The 24,524-nt window shown below is 37.3% G+C and overlaps 1 protein-coding gene across 2 annotated transcripts in view; it reads left to right on the top strand.

Annotated features, from left to right (window-relative positions):
* LOC117435399 (protein DEK-like) overlaps positions 1–24,524 on the top strand; it is a 95,463-nt gene that overhangs the window by 34,051 nt on the left and 36,888 nt on the right. For both annotated transcript variants that reach the window (XM_059013412.1, XM_034058517.3), the window contains exons 5-6: positions 12,611–12,705; positions 13,012–13,132. In XM_059013412.1, the coding sequence (XP_058869395.1) occupies positions 12,611–12,705; positions 13,012–13,132 (216 nt within the window). The remainder of the gene's footprint in view (positions 1–12,610; positions 12,706–13,011; positions 13,133–24,524) is intronic.

The raw sequence follows: 24,524 nt of genomic DNA on the forward strand, positions 1-24,524 counted from the left end.
AATCGGCCGTACAATGCAGATTAGTCATTTAGGGGAGAGGATATTTAAATGTCTGTGTCTGCTTACTAAGTAGGAAAAGAACGAGTCTGAATATCTTGGAGAGCTTCAGGCGTTGCCATGAAGACTAAAACATTTAACAAGAGAAATGAATTCACGTGTTGTTGCGCACATTCTGAATTACGCCGCGCATTAGCTACTCGTTTGTCTGGTTACCATTCCAACACACACACACACAATTATATAAAATAAATTACTACTTTAGAATTTATATTTTTGTGTGTGTTTGTGGAATATCTAAATTACATTTTATTAAAGCTAGAACTGCCTTTTACAATACATGTTTTTATTTTGAATACAATGTATTGTTGTTATCTCTACTGGACCTGGCAACCATTAGTTCCTTTGTACAAGGTAGGAGAAATTTAATTTTGAAGCTAGCCACAGCACTTCAGCAGAAACATTTCGATCAGAAAACAGCAAAGCTGCAGGCTGCAACAGCTCAACCTGGATTCTGTGCTGCGAGTGACACACATGCAAGATAAATCATATGTTACTTTTGTTTTAGATTAAAAACTACTTTCGTTTTTACAGTTTTGTATGTGCATATACCTGTTTACACACTAGTTTCTTTTGAAATGTTTATTTTATTGTAGTTTCATTTTTATGTAGTAAATTAGAAAATAATTAAACCCTTTTATGTTCAAATATTAATTTAAATACAGCGTTTCGGCTGTGCAGATGTTTGATATGATATGCGTGAATAAAACTTTTGAGTTGTATCCGATAGTTTGTCTTTCATTTTAGTATTGATGATGTTTAAAATGTACTGTGATAATGACTGCCGTCTGCAGTTCTAGTGTTGAAGTAGTCCATAAATGTACAGTGTGTGTGTGTGTGTTTTGTACGGCCTTTCTGCTGGAGATTATGTGACATTAAGTCAGAAGAACGGGATCTTGACTGCTGAAATCTCGTGAGCCACAAGCATGATAGCTGCTCCAGTTTACATGGGTTTTTACAGCTATTTTTATCATGAGAAAGCGATTGACCCTGCCCTTAGTCACGCTGCCAAAAGGACGTCCTTTTGCTGTTTCACAATGTATTCGCGTGACAACGTCACACAGTCATGACTGTCTGTAAATTATCACGATGATCGTGATTATTGGCTGAATAAAATATTTAAAATGATTGTTATCAAATGTATACTTTAGCAGCATGACAACCACCAGTCTAAGTCACTGAGTTTAGAAGAAAAAAAAAACTAGACAGAATATGCGTTGAAATTTGATGGGTGCCCAGAACAAATGTGAGTATACATACACCTATTGTAATTTGTATATTAATAAATTATGTAGTTTTCCTTTACAATAATACATATTGTTCTTATTTAAACATTTGTTAATTTGAGGTGGTTTAATTTCATTAAAGTGCCACCAAATGTATTACTATAACGAAACAAAATTGCTAACGTTACCAGAAGCATTCATTTTCTTTACTTTTGTGGCAAATCTGCCATTAAGAGAAACAAACTAGGTTTAAAAACAATATATATACTGTTAGGAACATGCTGAGTTGCACATGGCTGCTTGTATGCAGACAGTTTAGTAAAATAAACCGCACATCCTTCCATTAAAAGTTAACTCTTCTATTTATGCAACTAATCCTTTTTACAATAGTAACACTATGGGAACAGATTATTTTTCTCCATGTGGTGCATAGGCTGCAGTAGTGTACTCCTGTCTTTACTGTACTTTAAATTAAAGAAGCAACATGTTGTTTAGGTTATACTGCATTTGTGGCATGTGGTTGTGTGTGGTTTTTTTTTTTTTTTTGCAATTACATTCAATTTATATAAAAAAATGTTACAAAATGTTTAATAGTCAAAAATTCCACTTTTCTACAGTACTTTTATAGTGAGCTAGCGTTTTTGTAATTTTACAGACAGTATTTGTGTGTTTAGGTTAGAAAACCAGTCATGCTTTGTACAAATTATCAAAATGAAACCATTTTAAAAGCAGTTAAAAGCATATTGTTTAAACTCAATACTAAACTTCCCAATGTACACAGTGCTCACACAGATCATGTTTTATGCCTCGTGCAGACAGTTCAGTGCTGCTTACTGCTCAATCCAGAGCCGCTTCCTGCTTCATTGGGTAACGGACGATAATTATGATTATTGATAATTTTTCAACGCAATAAAATTATCGCTGCAAAGAAATTATCTTGATTATCAATTATTGTTCCAACCCTACTGTAGAGTCGATTTTCAAGTGCATGTAAACCAAGCCAATGTTTCCTCTAGCTTTCTACAGTCTACTAATAGGAATGCATCATTTATACCAGGGGTGAATAAGGCTGCCCCCCCCCCCCCCCCCCCCCATCCCCTTTTTTTTTTTTTTTTTTTTTTGAGAATTGTAGGGCATATTTAAAACATAACTAGTAATACAACATAAACAATCTGTAAATATATTTCCATTTTTTTTATCAAGAAATTCCTTTCCATCCCAAAACTATGAGAATATGCCTTGAAAATGCAATTCTGACTGTAAACATTTTAAAAAAATAATAATTCTTTATATCTCAGGAATAGAAAGATCCTAAAATTAAATTGTCTGGAGTTAGATCAATGTTATGTCTCTTGTGCGTTAATCGCCATATCATTTTTTTTTTTTTTTTAATTTTTTTGTAAACAAAAAAAAAGCCCTTGATGACCCATTGAGCCTCCATTTATGCTATATTTGGATTATGTGACTAAAAATCTACCTGAGTGTGAATTTTGGCAGCACTAGCATACTTATTTCAAGTTAGCTTTTAAAAGCATTTATTTCATTGGCGGACCGAAAAAGTAGTGGTACCCCCCCCCCCCCCCAGGAGTAAACAGTCATATCATTTGGATTTTGTTAGCGAGAAGCAAGTAGTTGGGAAGCTTGTTTCAGTGTGTACTGACACAAGGGATTCGTTGCTCTTTTGTCAGAACAACAGAAACGTTCCATTTTAAGATTTCACTGTAGTATGCACTAAGATGGTGATTCCGGGCATCTCAATCGGAGATTTGGAACTCAAAATTAAAATCTGGAAAGCCTTGCTCGGCAATGCACAAAATTGTACAAATGGACATTTGAAGAAATTGTAGCGTGAAGAAAACCTCATTCTGCAAACTTGGAATGAACTTCCACTTATATGTATGGCACGATGGAGAATACCGGTTTTGCTTTTTGATTCCACTTATATGTGCGAACAGACCATCTCCCACTTGAATCGCATCAAAAACAATTTGTGCTCAAGATTAACAGAAGAAAGCCTGAATGCTTGCATGAAGCTAAACTTGACTAGCTATGAACCAGACTTCAAAGAAATGGGCAAAACGATGCAGCAGAAGTCACATTTAAAGAAGTGCACTGTAATTACAATAATCAGTTAAATAATGTATTTATTTATTTGCACAAGTACATAAATTGTATGTTTTATGATTGGTTCTTTGACCACTTGCTCTAAATTTCCATTCAGTTTGGCTCTTGCACAAAAAGGTTGTAGACCCCTGCTATAGGTAAATATTGGATTTTGTTTTTATTTATCCTAGTGTTTTAGCTGTTGCAGCCGTGCTAAACTATTCCAACAAGTTACTCTGCAAAAAAGTGCTTCCTACATTCTCTGCTAGGGATGCAACGGTTATAATTTCCCAAACCGGACCCAAAAGCAGTATTTGCATAAAATTCCAAACTGAACTATACAGAGAAAACATTAAACCAGACTGAAATATATATTTTTTTGTACAATGGACAAAGGAACAAGGCTCTCGGACGCGTGTACCCACGTCTTTTATGCACACAGGGTTTGTATGGGACTTTTAATGTTTGCCCAGCCGCAAACCTCAGGCTCCGTTGACTGAGAGTGTGCCTCACACAATCAGCAGAGGTATCAGTAAATTAAAGTGAACCATTACAGCTTGCTACACTAAAGGAATGAATAACGAACCTAACGGCTGAAATGATCAATAAAGATATACTGTCTAGCAACACTGTTAAATAGCGTTAAATAAATAAAAACACTTTAGTTTTAACTTGTTCCATTGCAATGAGGACTTTTAGTTCATGTTATTTCAATGAATTAACATTACTCTGTACTACATTATTTGTAAGGCTTCATGTAGCAGAACATATAGCAGGACCGGGACGTGTGTACCATGTATGATTCTTGACCCCTTTACAGTCGTTTATGCCATTGGTGTAACTCCAAGCCAAATGTTTTATGACAGTTTTTACAACAGTCTTTTTAAAGTGTTATAAAAAAAACTTACTTGAGACAGTAGAGTGAGAAAAAAATGAAGTGTGTTTTATTATTACCCTGGGATAAACTAAAGGGACTTTTTTCATTATTGAACCGACGGTTATTATAACAACCAATTTCACTGCATGGGAAAATAGTAAACGACTTCAATGAAATTCATTTGTTGTTGTTATTATTTATTTCTTAGCAGATGCCCTTATCCAGGGCTACTTACAATTATTTTAAAATATCACAGTACAAAGTAACACATTATAAAATATCACATTACAAGTTATTATAAAATATCACATTACAGAATATCATAATACAGATAAAAGCAGTTATGAAAGTACAATATTATCAAATTCAAATAAGAGCAGAAGAAAGAATACAGTAAATTATAAGTAAGAACGAGTTTGACTAAGAGCAGTTAACTTACAGTAAATATTTGCTTATATGAGTAAAGTCCAGTAAGAACAGGTAGTAAGTATCATAAATGGATGAGAATGATTTCAAATAAGAGCAATTACAAAAAACTTGAGTACGGTTACCTATAAAAGTAAAATCAAATACAAGATACAGTAAGTAGTTAGTTAGGAGCAGTAGTTTAATGTGGCAGGGTATGGAGCAGTTCAGTGCCAGTACAAGCTGGTGCAAGTACTGGTACAACTGAGTGCCATATTGTCCAGTATGGTCAAGAGTTGTGAGGTTTACAGATACTGTCTGAACAGGTGTGTCTTGAGGACGCGCCGGAAAGTGGCCAGGGACTGAGCAGTCCTGATGTCCATGGGTAGGTCGTTCCACCACTGAGGGGCAAGGGTCGAGAAGGGGGGGGGGGGGTCTGATTTGGAGAGGTTGAGTTTTGAGATGACACGAGTACATCAGGAGGAGGGCTGAGAGACAGGTAGAGATACAGGAAGAAATGTCAGTCAGAGGTGGAAAAGGAGAGGAATATCTGGGCATCATCAGCATAAGGTGATACGAGAAGCCATGGAAGGTAGATTTTGTTTGTTTGTTTGTTTTAATCTCTTTTTATTAAGCTATTAACACATTTGACAGTTGGTGTAAAGTGTTTTTGCAGTGTAACACCTTGCGTTGGTTCTTGCAGATGGCTGTCTTGGCAAGTTGCTATTTCATTTGTCCACAAACAAGTACTGTGAATTAAACAGTTGTGGTGCAGTTCTACAGTTCACATTGCAGAAAATTGGGAAAATAATGGAACAGAAGGAAGATGCTGGCAAAAAATTCACTTGTGTTTCACTTGTGGAGCAAGTGGGCGGAGTTGAACACGGTAAACCCCCACTCTTCTGGAATAATCCATAAATTAGGCATGTATATTATTTATTTCTTAGCAGACGCCCTTATCCAGGGCGACTTACAATTGTTACAAGATATCACATTATTTCACATTTATACACATTATACATTATTTCACATTATACAGGTATCACTGTTTTTTTTACATACAATTACCCATTTATACAGTTGGGTTTTCACTGGAGCAATCTAGGTAAAGTACCTTGCTCAAGGGTACAGCAGCAGTGTCACCCACCTGGGATTGAACCCATGACCGTCCGGTCAAGAGTCCAGAGCCCTAACCACTACTCCACACTGTTGCCCATACTCCACACAGTGCACCTTCAAACCATGAGCACCATCTCTGCCTTTATTATTATTTTTATTATTTATTTCTTAGCAGACGCCCTTATCCAGGGAGACTTACAATTGTTACAAGATATCGCATTATGTTTACGTACAATTACATTTTTTTTTTTTTTTTACACATTATTTTTTACATACAATTACCCATTTATACAGTTGGTTTTTACTGGAGCAATCTAGGTAAAGTACCTTGCTTAAGGGTACAGCAGCAGTGTCCCCGACCTGGGATCGAACCCACGACCCTCTGGTCAAGAGTCCAGAGCCCTAACCACTACTCCACACTGCTGCCCTTTATTATAAATGCTTTCCTGACAAATATACTGACAGTATGCTTGCGTCTTATACAACGATAACTAAGTGCGCATTTTTATTGGTCCGCATGCGTACCTGTGACGTACCAGTTGTGTTAATCCCTGATTTATGAAAGAGGATACAAGGCGTTGGAAAGCCATATTCTGTACAGAAAACATGTAGACACAATAAAAACTTGTTGCAGTAACTACAGCTTTTTCTTTGTGACCTGATGTTGATGGAGTCATCAAAGTGGTTAACGTTGCCATACTACCCTGTTGACAAAGGGTGGTAAGGTAAAGTTGAATTTCTAAACACCGGGAACTATTTTTTGTTGTACAAATAATAAATGCATTATTTTGTATGTTTCACTAGTTACGTGTATATAATCCATTAAAATACTGTTGGCCTCACTTAATCGGGACACTGATAATCAAGATTTCTGCTTAAATGGGACAAAGCTCTGGGAGACGGTTAATCCCAATGCTATTTGTCATTTAATTGGGTTGTCACTTTAATTGGGATACAGTATTTTCAAATGACAAACTTTTCATAGCAAGACAGATTTGCGTAGTGCAGTGCAGTTATTTCACTGTGATTTGCGTAAACTAGGTTGAACTCCTTGAAGGAGTATTTCGTAAATTTATGAATGTGTGTGAGACAAAGTCCTCTCAAATGCCTCTCGTTTTAATTGGGACAGCTCCTTATTCAGGATATATCTCCCATTAAAGCGGCGCCAACTGTGTACGAAAATGCCCATCCTTAATAGTAACAGGCAATAATAAACCAGCATGCTAAATGAGAACTTTGTATGTTTCTTGAGGGGCTGGTGGCAGGCCTGGGTTCTAGCTTAAATTTTTTTCTGACAAGTCTAAGTGACATTTTAAATTCAAAGTGCTTCCTCATCATAAACCATTTTAAAATGCTGCCACACGTCTGTCACTTTGAAGCCAACATGTTGATTAAATTGCAATTTTGAAAACCATGAGCTGTAGTTTTTCTCAGTAGTGATTTGCCACTTACAACCTACAGTAGCACCAACAGGGTACCAAGAATATGATAAATAAAGTTGAATGTCTCAATACGGTACAGTATATCCGATTTAATTGGTTCTAGGGATCCATCAAATATGTGAAAATATTGCATCTCAGAATGTCATTATACTACATTGTAGTTGCTTTATTAACATCTGGGCATTATAAATTATTAGAAAATGGATCAGAGATTTCCTTTAACCTGATTTGGAACAGTGATTAAACATAATCTCTGGTAAAGGACCTTGAATGTTATCTTGTCAGGCTATGTTTAATCACCGTTCCAAATCAATCCGCTGGAAAATACATGCATACAGTATTCATGTGTTTTTTTTTCTGCTTGATGACAGAAAATCTCTGTTCTAGTACACCCTCTGAATGTTGTCTGTCAATGTAGACCTATCCTATCTATACGTTCAATCTATCTATTTAAATTTAGTACAGCAAATAAAGTAAAAATAAATAAATAAATAAATAATCGAATAGTGTTTACTGTCACCGGCAATACAGTAACCACAATAGCAACTAGCCTGTGGTTTGAATGATGAGCTGAAGAAATCAAACAACTAGATGCAGCCTGATTACTTTCAGCAACTTTATTTCAGCATCTCACAGTAACAACACGATGGTGCTTTCTTCTCTAACCAAGTCAGGAAGGAGGCTTGAATAAACTTTGAGCACACTGTGAACAAGTTACTGAACAAACAGCACTATCATCATTAAAACACATAGACTACAAGATATTTGTAACTACTAAACTTATTTTTTATTTCACTAATAAAGTTTAGGACCTAATAGTAACTTCAATACTGAAACATACACAAACCTGCACTCAAATCGTACGATGTGAGTACGATGTACCTGAACTGAAGAACAGCTCTAAGTAGAAGGTGTGTTTTTTTTGTTTGTTTTTTTTTTGTTTTTTTTGTGTTGTGTTATTTATGCTATTGTAAATACCCAGGACGCGACACAGTCCACCACTGTGATATTGATGCCTGAAGGCTGCAGAGCACACGTGGAATTCTGAGCAAACCGTATTACTTACGGAATAACAAGGAACACATTTGTATTCCTTAGCAACAAAAACTAGTGCTTCATAAAACCACCAAAAAACAACAGAACAACTGTAAATGTTTATTTTTTTAATGTATCCTTTTTCTAATAGCAATAGAACCCTCATAAGAGGGTTAAATGCCCTCGACTTTGGCTTGGGGCATTTAACGGCATTTAAAGGCGGGCCTCTTAGGGTTCTATAGCTTAAACAATGTCAGGTTCATAAGTTTGTCTAAAGCACTGAAGTACAGTACTGCATGTGTTCTTTTCCAAGAAAATGAATTATTGCAAAACAGCACTAATACAGTATTTGGCAATTTTACAAAAGAATTAAGTTATTTGTGCTTTTAATAAAACAAAAAAAGACTGAGAAAGCGCAGGACGACAGGCTTGTATTCCTGCACATTAAAGAAAACTGACTGTATATAGTTTGTGCTTCTTTGGAGTTTCAAAATGAAATGTTAAACCTTGGGAGTAATTCTGTTTTTAGTGTTTTCTTCGATGTATTTTTCAAACTGAAATGTATTTGACAAATTTAGTCTTTTGACAATTTTTATGTTTAATCAGTTTTATTAAAAACATAATACTACTCACTGGAACCAAATCCTTGATATTTGTATCTGTTTCGTCGGTTCCAAAGCAGGTACCACGCGCAAAGCTGTGTTACAGTTAATTACAGTTAATTACCCATTGTTGTGCACAAGCTTTTACTGAACAGCAATGATATTAAAATAATCACGTCGGGGGGGGGGGGGGGGGGGGATTCTGACCAAAAATGTATGTGGACGGTAGAATCATCGATATTTATTATGTGGGTGGTACAATCATCAATATTTATTTCAACAATTATATTTTGTGTACCCAGTTAATCGATTGCTATTTGGAGGCTTAACTGACATCCCTGAATCCATTCTGTCCTGCTAAGAGCTGAATTTAGTGTTTTAGACGCCTAATAAAATGTGCACCAGTTTCCATCTACCATTATTGGTAGCAGTATGTATAAATGACACATACCAGAGGTCCATCAGTTAATAGAGGGTAACGTGTCTTACAGGATTGGCTATGGTAAGTTCTACTGTATTTTATTCATTCTACATGGTCTTTATTCATTCTACATGATGCAATAGCATTGCATTGAACTTATAAATAAATAAAAACATGTATGTAGCACTCCAGATAAGGTACACACCAAAGGATATATTGAAATTAGGGCACTCGATTTTAACATTTTGATTGGTTAATTTATGGGCATTAGTTGATTCAATCGGTAGATTCATCCATGAACATTTTTAATAAAGGTAACATAAGAACATAGTTTACAAACGAGGGCAGGCCATTCGGCCCATCTTGCTCGTTTGGTTGTTAGTAACGATCTTCTAGCGGCTGTCCTGCATAGTAATACTAAAAAACCAATAGAATCTAAAAAGAAAAAGAAAAAAAGCCCAATGAGAATTTGGTCTTTTTAAAAGTATTTGTATTATTTTTATGATAGTAAATGTCTCTTTATATTTGTGCTACACTATTGAGATGTAGCTGTGCTGGCCCTGTGGGCACAAAGTGAATAAACCAAATTAAACCTAAACCTTTTTTTTTTTTACATTTATATTTTATTCAAAGAACAAAACAGAACCAATAATAATAAATACAAATAAATAAATAAACACAGCTTATGTATGTTACAGAATCTATCAAATGCACAGATTCCCATACATTGTTATATTAACTCTACTGTTCAGGGATCAGTGCCACTAACGGGAAATCCATTTTATTTATTTATTTTTTATATCCCCTTCTGTTGACAAATTACATAGATATCAAGGATTTTTTTTTTTTTAATCTCGATTTAAATGCTGTACAATCTATAATGGTAATGGGGTAGGCATTAAAAAAGAGCCTTCCATTTTAACTGCAATGTTACTTTGAACTACTGTACAACTATGCGTGTATTTTACAAGGTTCTTTTATCGGCTCAGCACATTTTGTTCCAGGTATCGCACTCTACAACATTAAATTCTTAAACTCTGTGAAAATGTTACAACTTCAATATAAACCATACAGATAAATAAAATAAGGAAATGCATTAATAAGTTATAAAACAGTTTGTTTAATATTATAGGCACCTTTTTTTAGTGGTTGCCACTGACGATCCAGTTGGATTTGTAGCTGGACTGGGGTGTTTACGCTTCAACCTGTGTAGCTTCGAATTTCTTATTCTTACTGTAATTGGCTGCAAAGACAACAGGGCTAGCCAGAGATTGGATAATTTTTGTTGTGTAGCAGGTGGGACCGTGGGAACCAGGAAGTGTGAATTGCTGGCATTTATAAATACCGGCACCATAAGGGTGCAAGAGCGCCAGATAGTCGATGTGTAGCTGTGTTTTTGGTGTTCCTGTGTTCCCGTGGTTCCCCCTGTGACGAGGTAAGCCGGTTGCACTATTGTTTTGCTCCCTCTTAATCTTTACGTGCAGTACTCTTCTGGTTTTATGGTATTGTTTATTGGTATATTGTAGGGCAAGTCGGCAGATATACTTTTGCACGTCAGTATTCCAGACTCTCCCAAGGTAATGTAAACTGTGTTTTAAATGTAATTGCTGTTAGATTTGTTGTGGTGGTGCTGCGTAACCAGGTTTTGTGTTTTCTTTTTGAATTGTTGTCACAAAGACGGCCGGAGTGGGTGGTGTCAGACCAGAGCCAGGAAGTAGCACACAGAGACTTGGATTTTGGTTAAGCTGAGCGCGTGATCGCGCTCAGCATTTAATAATTAACAACACAGAAAATAAAAGGTTTGAACATAAAACAAAACAGGACACGGCACTTGAGCCAAAATAAATAGACAAACAAAACGTACTAAACAGTGAACAGACAAACGGACAAACACGGTGAGTGAAAACACTAATTACTTTACTTTAACTTTACTTTTCTTTTCTCCTCTCTCTCCCGTTCTACCCTCACCGAACACCAACCCCCCCAGTGAGTGAAAACATGCAGCTTTTATGCAGTTGTACCGAGATTCGATTGCTAGTCAATCATTCAATTGGAATCTCGGTACAACTGCACGTGAATTAATTAAAGTGCAATTCCCCGTGTTCACATATTACTTTTTACTTGCACGTGATGTGATGTGCCATCCCCGTGCCTAAATACAAATATACAATTTACACACACGTGAAACACAGACCCGCTTATATCCCGTGTACCAATGCTTATACACCAACATTTACACACAACACGTAACATATAACATACACAGGGGGGGCACTTTGCCACAATTGTGCACTATTACGTTTGGTGTGGTGATTTTGTTTGTAGGTACACTTTTAATATATTTACTTTAATTATTCACATGTGGTTTCTTTTTGTTTATTTTATCACAGGTGGTGTTTGACTGCCCTTCTGGGCTTTGGTGGGTGAAGCAGCCAAATATTTATTAATTTGATGGACGTTTCTCTATCTCTCCTGTAGGTGTCGCTAGGGACAATAAATAAACAATTAGTCTTTTGTGCAAGATATATTTGTTTTATTGCACTGCTGCAATTGTTGATTTTAGTGTTGTCTATAATAAAGATTTTGTTGAAAAGAGCACAACCAATTTCCATTCTTTTGTCTTCATTTATTTGAGAGGGGCTCTATGTGGGGTACCCAAATATTGCTGCTAGATAGATAAGGTTACGTGAGGTTCTATTCCTCGTTAAACTATAGATGGCGTAGTTTGCATAGCGACCTGTACAGTTAGTCGTGGAGGCCACAGTTGGGTTGGTTTTTCTTGTGTACAGTTTCCTAGCAACTGAAGACATTGTATTCTGGAAGATGTAGTTGTTAGTGGAAGTTAGGGAAGGTGGGAGGGGAGGCAGACAATCTGTGCAGCAAAACTGCTATGTGCGTTTTTAATGGGTAAAAACGGCAGGTACGCAGCTCACCTGGACCGCTGCATGTATGTAATATCGGTATGTTCTGTTCCCATACCTGTGCAAATGCAGATTGTGTTTCAGTTTTAAAATGTAATTTAAAAACTGAAACACAAAAAACTTGCTTTTACTCTTTCCATTTGTCCTGTTTTCTATGTACGGAACAAGGAATTTATTGAGAGTATCATGATGGGGTGGGTGTAATGTGCATTTTTACACGTACTTGTTAAAGGTGTAAGTGAGGGATCCCTGAATGACTTGCATTGTAAAGAAATGACCATGTGCGTCCTTACTGTGCCAAGTTGCTTCTCTTGGCAGATTCCACAGTGAACACTTCCACAGCTTGGGGAGGCAAAATCTGTGACCAACTGTACCATCCTGTGTTTTCTGTTCCCTCATTAGATTTCATCTTTAAAGAAAAATATCCGCCGTTTCAGTGGGTTTACATTTGAAGAGGAAAGTGACCAGTACAAGAAAAAGCGTGAGATTCTGAAAAGGTGAGTTGCTGGAAAGCTTGCTTGCTTTTGGAAGAAAAATGAAAGGCATCAGAAATTTACTTTGGTAGTATTTTGAGGTATTGGGTACACTTGTCCTGATTCTCCAGTTAAAAACGTCATTGATTACTCAGTCTCTAAGTTGGTTTAACTTAACAATGCATGCTGAAAGAGTATTCTTCTGACAAAACAAATAATTATTCATTAAAGATAGTTTTGTACACATTACCGTAGTTTACTGGTAATAACGCTGTTATGTGCAGCAAAAAGAGTAGGAAATACAAATATAAAAGTATGCATCTCTCATAGGTATACAAATGCTGTATTAAAGACCATCTGTGGTACCCTGGACCTTGAGAAGTCTGGAAAAAATGATGATCTTATATCAAGAATAATGACTTTCCTAATGAAGCCAAAATCTTCAGGCAAGGTAAGAGTTATGCTTGTGTTTAGTACATTTTTGTAGGTTGTTTTCATTATGTGAAATACCTGAAACAGAAAGGGAAATCTTATACAGATTACTTTTACTTTTTTTAATGCAAATGAGTTGGTAACAACACATTATGGAAACAAATGATTTGTGGATTGTATTGCCCATTTTTTCCTCACACAGACACATAACTTACTAAAACCTTGGTGGCTCTGAATAGGTAATTGTCTCAACTTTAAAAAGTATGTAAAGATTGAGCCATTCATCTTGTAGTGTAATGGTATCCCAAAATGTTCCCCTTTTTCTAGGAAAGTGGTAAAACTAGGCATGGGGAGTTCACTGCTGGATAACATTAACTATTTGCTCACTAAGTACCTTGTCTCCTATTTAAAAGTATGCAAAAGATTTTGAGTAGTCTGTCCCACAATATAATCTATTTACAATGCAGAATGACTGGGGAATGACATTTTCTCTTCATTTTACCCTGAAAGACTTCCAAGGATAACACTACATTGAATTATACTTAGTGCTCGGACAAATATCCAAACAATCAAATTTTTGATACCGGTATTATTTGAACTGTATTATATATTAGACCTACCGTTTTGTTCTCTCTGTCTGTTTCCTTGGCTGCTTCTGCTGATTTTTTGTTTGTTTTACAGTTGCTCAGTAATGAACTTGGCATACACGTCATTCAGTGTGTTTTACATGGCCAGTAATATTCCACTAGTATTTGGAATATTGAATAATCAGAGTATATATTCCGCCATGTAAACAGCATATTTGGAATATGAAGAGGAATATTCCACCTCTGCATATTCTGAATATTGGAGGTGGCATATTCCACTAGTATGTGGAATATAAAGCCGTGTAAACAGCATATTCCGACTATGAAGTGTAACCCACAACAGACACGTGCAATAACAAATACTCACAGCAGTAAACATGACGGCACGTGCGAGAAAATGCATCTGCTTTTGGTCTGATGAGGAGACATCAGTTTTATTAAGGATTTTAAAGTCATAAAACAGCTTGATGGCAAGAAACAGATGGCGGGAAAAATCATGGGCGGATTTGAGAGAACTGGATCCAGTTCGTAACACTGTGTAACAAATTTTTTTTTTTTTTTGGTTCCTGGATAGTAAGTGTTATTTCCTAATTGCTTATGCCTCAAAAGTATAGAAAATGGCTATTATTCCCCACAAACTTTGCTTTTGTGACCAGGACAATGATATTTTGAAATTTACCTATTTCCAATGAGAAAACGGGCAAATTTGTGTCTTTTCGTTCACATAGTCAGAAAAAAAACAACATATGAATCCAAATTAACATGTATTTATACTAAAGTAATACAAAAATGACTACAAAAGATTTAGAAGTGAGTAGTTTTTCGAGATTTACGATTATACTGTAAATCACTTTCACGAATCAGCCCCCAAATGTAGTCTCCCATCATGTTCTCGTTATGCTGTCCTTGGTAGCGGCGTTCAAAGTCCAGTATATCCTGGTGGAAGCACTCGCCTTGATCCTCCGAGTACGCTCCCATGTTCTCCTTGAATTTATCAAGATGAGCATCAAGGATATGGACTTTGACATCCTACAGCCCATTGTGCCGTAGTTCTTCACCAGAGTCTCAACCAGCTCCACATAGTTTTCGCCTTGTGATTGCCCAAGAAGCCCCGAACCACTGCGACAAAGCTGTTCCAAGCCACTTTCTCCTTACTAGTGCGCTTCTTGGGGAATTCATTGCACTCCAGGATCTTCTTTATCTGTGGTCCGACAAAGACACCGGCTTTGTCCTTTGCCTCAGACAGCTTAGGGAAGAAGTCTTGAAGGTACTTGAAGGCTGCCGACTCCTTATCTAGAGCTCTGACAAATTGTTTCATAAGGCCCAATTTGATGTGCAGTGGTGGCATCAGCACCTTCCGGGGGTCCCAGCCGTACTCGTCATACTTCAAGGTGTCCAGCAAGGTCTTGATGCTGTTGTAATCCTTTTTGAGGTGCACCGAGTCAGCCAGGGGAAGAGGCGGGTACTTGTTACCATTATGGAGCAGCACGGCTTTGATGCTCCTGGATGAGCTGTCAGTGAAGGACAGTATAATGAGAACATGATGGGAGACTACATTTGGGGGCTGATTTGTGAAAGTGATTTACAGTATAATCGTAAATCTCGAAAAACTACTCACTTCTAAGTGTTTTGTAGTCATTTTTGTATTACTTTAGTATAAATACATGTTAATTTGGATTCATATGTTGTTTTTTTCTGACTATGTGAACGAAAAGACACAAATTTGCCCGTTTTCTCATTGGAAATAGGTAAATTTCAAAATATCACTGTCCTGGTCACAAAAGCAAAGTTTGTGGGGAATAATAGCCATTTTCTATACTTTTGAGGCATAAGCAATTAGGAAATAACACTTACTACCCAGGGACAAAAATTGTGTTACATATTGATCGATTTGTAAAGTTTTAAAAGCACAGTACTATAATGCAAAAAAAACAAACAAGAAAAAAACACAGAAGTGGGGCGAATCTATCAAATGTTCCTTACTTCAACCTTATGAATGACATACTGGGTAATCGGCCTTCACTGACCCAGTGTAGCCTGCTGAAGTGCATCCCGTGGGATAGTGCACCCCTTCAGCGCAGCAGTGTGCATTTAACATGTGCACGCTATGTGATGCAAGGGGAGACGATGGAAAAAACATTGAGGTTAACATTTTAAAACTAGAAGAAACAAGCACATATTGTACATTTTCCTCTCTGCAAGCTTTCCCCACATCTGTGCTTTTGCTGTAGGTGTGTTTATTCACACAACTTTTTACTCGTATTACAAAATTGACGATAAGTGTATAAAAAACTAGAGGTTGTATTCAGTGTTTTATAAGTGTAGCGCTGTATTTAACTAGTAAATTGCAAAAATTACAAAACAAAAAGGAAAAATGTATTTTATGTAAGGGGTGCACATCGCACCAGCATGGTGTGGACATCGGGTTTGAAGAAGAAAGTTACCCTGACCATTTGACTGATGAGACTGAAGGAAAATAATTCTGTCAGTATGTCATCTCATTATAATATATTAGCCATCACATACATATTTATTTATTTTTCTAAAGTGCCACTCACCAGTAGGTATTGGGGCGCTGTATAGATACAGTATACAATGCTCATACAATTTGAGTACAAAAGAATATTTGGAAAACAAATATCAATACATGCTAGATCTGCAAATATACATCTACATTTAAAAACCGCACACATTTATTTATTTTTATTTATTTATATACAATTACAGCTAACAGATATTCAATCAAATGCTCTTTGAAAAAGCAACTATGTATGTGATGAAAATTATGTACACACACTGTTTTTGCTTTGGTTATTATTCTACTGTACATTTGTTTACTGTAGACTCTGTTGATGATGTGCGTGGCTAAACAGAGACAACTCATCTTCAATCTGTCTCCTTGTTATATTAAGACATAACCGTGCATGTTTGCGTGAACACATTGCACTGACTTAAGACCCTCAAGCATCTCCACAATCTCAAAATATCAGATTCCATATCTGAAAAAAACAAATAACGTATAAAATATATACGTCCACACCACCAGCTCTTTACAGTAAACAAACTATTCTACTACAATCAGCACTTTTGGGTTGCAGTGGGAAGCAAGTACGCATGTGTTAATGTTATAAAGGAATATTCCGTTTACCATGTAAACGCAGAATGTGAAAGGAATAAAATAATTCCGCCTGCTTGTATACAGAGCATTTGGAATATATATTTAATATTCGGAATACTTGTGCCATGTAAACGTGCTGATTGCTTAACCTTTGCAAAGGGCAACACTAGCCTTTTCACGCATAGAGGTCACTACAGTGGACAGCTATTTTTAAGTGATCGTCTCCTATAGAAACTCTGTTTTGACATCACTAATGCATGGTATCCTCTTCAGTGGTCTACTGAAATAAAAATGCCTGCCATCTAGTGGCATTTGATAGGTACTACAAAACCAACAAAAAGAGTAAAGTTCAGCAGCACCGAGCACCTCAGGGATTTCTGTAAAATCCTTTTACACAAAAAGAGCAGAGCAGGTAAAAAAAAATATGCAAAGAAAGTAATGTTTAGGGAATAATATGGTATATGTTTTGTTCAAATAGTCACTTTATTTTTTTCACACTTTATTTTAAACCATATGTCCATTTAAGTGGACATCATGCAATATTAAGATTCATATTGCACATTAGGCCTATGTTGTTCTATAGGCCTATGCTAAATATTTTTTGTCCTATAAAAGCTATATTGCAGTGTGGTCCACATATAGGCTCATTTGGATAATTTTATCTTCTCTCAACTGTTTTTTAATTGAAAATGAATTTTCTGAATAATAATTATTATTACTAGCAGCAGCTCTGTGGTAGTAGTATGTAGTAGTAGGTGATGGTACATTTGAGTATTCTTTCACTTTCTTGATGTGACTTGTGTAAATGCATGGCTACTGTATCGAATGTCAGGATTCTATGACAAGGATCTGTTGCACTTCAAAGCATCCATAGCTCGAGCGCTCATCAATGCCGGCTCTCTGGAGCAACGTCGAAGAGGAAGGCCAAGTGAGACACCCCCTCCTTTGAAGCGCAGGGCAGTGTCAAGGGCACCTCCTGAAATCAGGTTCAGTGTGGGGAATCACTGGCCAAAGTTAAAACTAAGAACATCTGCATGCAGTGTCTTGAGCCATTGTGTCCTGGGTGCTTTGCCAACTTCCACACCCAGCGCTAAAATCAGCCAAATTCAGTTTACTAAAGAGGGAAGAATGGTAACTTGGTGTGTGACACACTGAAGTAAAAAAAATATTATTGTTTCAACAATGAAGACATTTTTGTTACAAACATTGAGGACATTTTTGTTACAAACATTGAGGACATTTTTGTTTCTGGGTGAATATGTCCATATTTGGGCATAAAAATTATATATATATATTGCCTTTCAAAAGTATTCAGACCTCTGACCAATTCTCTCATATTACTGAATTACAAATGGTACACTGAAATTTCGTTCTGTTTTGATATTTTATTTTAAAACACTGAAACTCAAAATCAATTATTGTAAGGTGACATTGGTTTTATGTTGGGAAATATTTTTAAGAAAAATAAAAAACTGAAATATCTTGCTTGCATAAATATTTTACACCCAGTTTACACCGATGAAAGAAATTGCCATAACGAGGACACAATTACCTTACCATCGGCCTCCACCTGTGAACCATTAAAGTTGCTGTCACAGTTTCTGGATAAAAACCCCACTGTTGAAGGATCATTGGTCAGGCTGTGAATCTGAAGGAAAATGAAGACCAAAGAGCATTCTACAGAAGTTAGAAATAAAGTAATACAAATGCATAGATTAGGGAAAGGGTACAAAATAATATCCAAGTGTTTGGATATCCCAGTGAGCACAGTTGGATCAATAATCAGGAAGTGGAAGCTGCATCACACCACCCAGGCACTGCCAAGAAAAGGCCGTCCCGCAAAACTCAGCGCTCAAACAAGAAGGAGACTTGTGAGAGAAGCCACAGAGAGGCCAACAATCACTGTGAAGGAGCTACAGAGTTCAGTGGCTGGGAGTGGAGTAATGGTGCACCAGTCAACCATATCAAGAGCTCTGCATAACACTGGCCTGTATGGGAGGGTGACAAAGAAGCTGTTACTCAAAAAGTACCATCTGAAAGCACGTCTGGAGTTTGCCAGAAAGCATGAGAGTGACCCAGCTGCGATGTGGGAATAGGTTTTGTGGTCAGATGAGACCAAGATAGAGCTTTTTGGCCAAAACTCAAAGCGCTATGTGTGGCGCAAACCTAACACTGCCCATGCCTCAAGACACACCATCCCTACAGTGAAGTATGGTGGTCGCAGCATCATGCTGTGGGGGACTGGGCATCTGCAGGGACTGGGCATCTTGTTAAAATTGAAGGAAGAGTGGATGGAGCAAAATACAGGGAAATACTGCAAGGGAACCTGCTTCAGTCCGCTAAAAAACTGAAGCTTGGGAGGAAATTCACCTTTCAGCAGGACAAGGATCCCAAGCACAAGGCCAAAGCAACATTGGAGTGGCTCAAGAACAAAAAGGTGAATGTCCTACAGTGGCCCAGTCAAAGTCCTGATCTCAATCCCATTGAGAATCTGTGGCACTATTTGAAAATTGTTGTCCACAAGCGTCGTCCAACCAACCTGAACAACCTGGAGCAAATCTGCCAAGAAGAATGGGCCAAAATCACTCCGACACTGTGTGCAAAGCTGGTACATACTTACCCCAAAAGACTTAAAGCTGTGTGGGGGGTTGAATACTTATGCAAGCAAGATATTTCAGTTTTTTTATTTTTCTTAAAAATATTTCCCAACATAAAACCAATGTCACCTTACAATAATTGATTTTGAGTTTCAGTGTTTTAAAATAAAATATCAAACAGAACGAAATTTCAATGTACCATTTGTAATTCAGTAATATGAGAGCATTGGTCAGGGGTCTGAATACTTTTGCAAGGCACTGTGTGTGTGTGTGTGTGTCTATATATATATATATATATATATATATATATATATATATATATATATATATATATATATATATATATAGTACTGTGCAAAAGTTTTAGGCAGGTGTGAAAAAATGCTGTAAAGTAAGAATGCTTTCAAAAATAGACATGTTAATAGATTATATTTATCAGTTAACTAAATGCAAAGTGAGTGAACAGAAGAAAAATCTAAATCAAATCCATATTTGGTGTGACCACCCTTTGCCTTCAAAACAGCATCAATTCTTCTAGGTACACTTGCACAAAGTCAGGGATTTTGTAGGCATATGAGTCAGGTGTATGATTAAACAATTATACCAAACAGGTGCTAATGATCATCAATTCAATATGTAGGTTGAAACACAATCATTAACTGAAACAGAAACAGCTGTGTAGGAGGAATAAAACTGGGTGAGGAACAGCCAAACTCAGCTAACAAGGTGAGATTGCTGAAGACAGTTTACTGTCAAAAGTCATACACCATGGCAAGACTGAGCACAGCAACAAGACACAAGGTAGTTATACTGCATCAGCAAGGTCTCTCCCAGGCAGAAATTTCAAGGCAGACAGGGGTTTCCAGATGTGCTGTCCAAGCTCTTTTGAAGAAGCACAAAGAAACGGGCAACGTTGAGGACCGTAGACGCAGTGGTCGGCCAAGGAAACTTACTGCAGCAGATGAAAGACACATCATGCTTACTTCCCTTCGCAATCGGAAGATGTCCAGCAGTGCCATCAGCTCAGAATTGGCAGAAAACAGTGGGACCCTGGTACACCCATCTACTGTCCGGAGAAGTCTGGTCAGAAGTGGCCTTCATGGAAGACTTGCGGCCAAAAAGCCATACCTCTGACGTGGAAACAAGGCCAAGCGACTCAACTATGCACGAAAACACAGGAACTGGGGTGCAGAAAAATGGCAGCAGGTGCTCTGGACTGATGAGTCAAAATTTGAAATATTTGGCTGTAGCAGAAGGCAGTTTGTTCGCCGAAGGGCTGGAGAGCGGTACACGAATGAGTGTCTGCAGGCAACAGTGAAGCATGGTGGAGGTTCCTTGCAAGTTTGGGGCTGCATTTCTGCAAATGGAGTTGGGGATTTGGTCAGAATTAATGGTCTCCTCAATGCTGAGAAGTACAGGCAGATACTTCTCCATCATGCAATACCATCAGGGAGGCATCTGATTGGCCCCAAATTTATTCTGCAGCATGACAACGACCCCAAACATACAGCGAAAGTCATTAAGAACTATCTTCAGCGTAAAGAAGAACAAGGAGTCCTGGAAGTGATGGTATGGCCCCCACAGAGCCCTGATCTCAACATCATCGAGTCTGTCTGGGATTACATGAAGAGAGAGAAGCAACTAAGGCTGCCTAAATCCACAGAAGAACTGTGGTTAGTTCTCCAAGATGTTTGGGCCAACCTACCTGCCGAGTTCCTTCAAAAACTGTGTGCAAGTGTACCTAGAAGAATTGATGCTGTTTTAAAGGCAAAGGGTGTTCACACCAAATATTGATTTGATGTAGATTTTTCTTCTGTTCACTCACTTTGCATTTTGTTAATTGATAAATATAAACTATTAACATGTCTATTTTTGAAAGCATTCTTACTTTACAGCATTTTTTCACACCTGCCTAAAACTTTTGCACAGTATTGTGTCTGTATATATAAAAAAAAAATAATTCAAATTTGAGGACATTTTTGTTTCTGACAAAAAAAAAAAAAGAAAGAAAATATGAGAAAACATTCTAATACATATCATTTGGAATGGTACCAGCCATTTAGTTTTGCATTTTGTATTACTTTTTCCCAAATAAAAGAAAGACTTTCCGTCATAATATGCTGTTCCAAGATAATAGGGCAATTTGTTGTTACACATGCATGTTGTCCACTCAAGTGGTCATATGTATAACTTCTTAAATTTTGTACTAGAAAAAAAACAACTTTTTATTTATTTTTTCACAGGCCCTGAAGACTAATAAAAACCATTTGAAAAAAAAATCTTGTTTTAAGGTTACCATAATTCATGCATGAAAGGGCTAGGATGTACATACAGCAAAATGGCCTCACCCAGGTCCATTCCTATGATTCGTGTAGAAATGCCACAGAAATGGGGGGGTACATATATTTATCATGGCAAACTGTAAAAATGTTTTCGCACGCACTTCTATTTTGTGACTTCCTTGAACAGTAACTTGATTGAGACCGTAGGCACCTAACCCATAAGGCACGGGAGGCAAACTACCGGTATATATTTTGCCCCTCTACTTTTTTTGCTCAGAGTATACACACTATTATTTTCTTATGGTTTTGCCTTTAAACCATTTAAAATGTAATAAAAAATGTAAAGTCATTCAGAAGACACCAGAAGTCCAACATTGATAGAAGAAGAAGAAAAAAAAAACAATAAAACGCACCCTACACGAACATTTGTTTAACCCATAGTCTGAACTGCACTGTATACTATACAGCCGACGTTCACAATAGCGTGTCTGCAACAGAAGGTGCTGGGCAGTTTGGATACTACAAAAAAATATTAATTAAATATAAGCTAGGTGGTAGTTTGTTTGCTTTTATTCTGTATTAATTATATTAATTTAAAAAAAGGCAAGAGAGAACCAGACAGGGAATTTTTTTTTTTTTTTTTATATAAAAGGAAGTTAGTAGGTTTGTGTTGCTGCCGGGCCATGAACAGGTTTAAGTTCAAAACCAACTCTAAATAAAATTATTGTGCATCAATTTTTATTTTTGTTTAACTTAGTATTTCAAAAACTCGGTATGATCTCAAGAACACATTTTACAGACATAGCAACAAAGCACAAAGGTCTAAGACAGTTTGTCGTTACTATATTACAGGTATTACTGCATAACTTTACTCCATGAAATGTACATTTGCTTTCAAGAAAATAAGGTGTTCTGCATTTGCTGGTGATAGTCTGCAGTGATTGTGTGAGCAAATGTCCCCAGCAGTACTGAAAAGTTTCTCACTTGGGACAGATGTTGGCGGAGGGCAAAGGGCACCTGTGCCGTTTTTGCCAACAATGGTAAGCGATACCTGTTTGCCTTCCACCACTGTGCTGGATCAATGAGAGGATCAAGATAAAAGGTGTTCATCTCTGTCTCAACAGCATTTGTAGCTGTGTGTGTACTTTCCCCGTAGCAAAATAATTCTTCCCAAGTGTTCCATATCCCAGTACAGTGTCTTTTGTTGGAAGCTGTCGGGTTATCTTTTGCCTGTTGCACAACTGCAGCTGTTGATTCATTTGTTGACTTGGCAGAACTCGCAGAACAAGAAGCCACAGCCTCTTGAACAAGTAACTTTGCCCGACATTGTATGTCACTTGACCAAAAGTTAACTTTATATCTGGGATCGAGACTGGTAGCAACAACTAACAAACTATTTTCTTCAAATGCCTCAGATCTGTCTTGAATTGATGTCAATATCCGAGCTTTAATTTGCTTAACTCCATGGTCCGCTACTTCAGTTTGAATGTAGCGTTTCAACATTGCCACTGCTGGGAGGATAGTTGAAATGCATGCATCTGTTGCACTGATTTCTCTGGTTAACTCTTCAAATGGTGTGAGAAGCCCCACAACACTCTCCATAAGAGCCCACTGTCGTGCATGTATATGCGGCATGTCGTCTGTCTCAGAGACGTAGAGATTTACTGCACGTTTCTGTTCCAATAGACACTGGAAATACGTAGAATTCCACCTTGTTGTTACATCCTGAATTAACTGGTGATTTGGTAGACACTCTAGTTGTAGCTTATTAACCCTTCCATTTGCGCTAGTGCATGAAGTGACCCACAATTTTCCTGGACACCACTATCATGTCAGAAACACCATGCTGTGTGAAAGGGCTGTCATTTATACACAGCTGGAGTGTGTGTGCAAAGTATCCCACACTCAAAAGTCCAGCATCAGATATTGCTTTACGCATGTTAGCTGCATTGTCATGTACAACTACATGACATTTACTTATAGGAATGCTCCATGTCTTCATTATGTCCAGTAACGAATCTGATGTGTCTAGCTATGTGCTTGCCATTAAAAGCTTTGCATTGTAAAACTGCACTGCAATCTGCGATTTGTAATTATCAGTCCAGTGTGAAATTAAACTGATGTAAGACTGAGTAGTATACTCAGATGTCCATGTATCACACGTAAAGGCTAATGCAGTCAATTTGTCAAGTCTTTGATTTGCTTCATCACTATCATACATGTCAGGTATAATTTTATCAGTAAAAGAACGATGAGGTGGAATTCTGTACCTTGGTTCAAGGAGTTGTAACAGTTTTGTGAAACAGACCTCCTCAACAACAGAGTAAAGGGGCGTTCACACTGGAGGGAAGCGACACTCAAGCGGCACCGCACGCAGGAGATGAAATATTTTCAACTTTCGCTGTGTCGTGACGTACACTACCAGCAGCCAATAGGGGGAAAGTGGGAGGCTCCTTTGCAAGGAAGAAATAATAAAAGATTTTTAAAAATAAAATGGAGGAAAAGCTTGTGTTTCTGATTTCAGATTTTCCAGAGTTGTATAATACAACATTAAGTTGAAATCAGCCTTCATCAAACCGGAGCCGCTGTATCAGCTGATGATATTTGCCGTACCTTTTTTCTTTTCTTGAGGATGTCATGGACCCACAGCGATCTTACTTTTTTTTTTTTCTTTCTCTGGTAGAGCAGGGCGATCGCAAATTCTCTTCTCTTTTTTTTTTTACCACAGATTGTTGCCGCTTTTACAGTTCCCCCCCCCACCCCCCAAAGAAAAGTTTGATATGATGGGATGGCAGTAGTTGCATTTTTTAATCATGTGTATACAATA

Source organism: Acipenser ruthenus, chromosome 3 (genome assembly GCF_902713425.1).
Source record: "Acipenser ruthenus chromosome 3, fAciRut3.2 maternal haplotype, whole genome shotgun sequence".
Classification (NCBI taxonomy): domain Eukaryota; kingdom Metazoa; phylum Chordata; class Actinopteri; order Acipenseriformes; family Acipenseridae; genus Acipenser; species Acipenser ruthenus.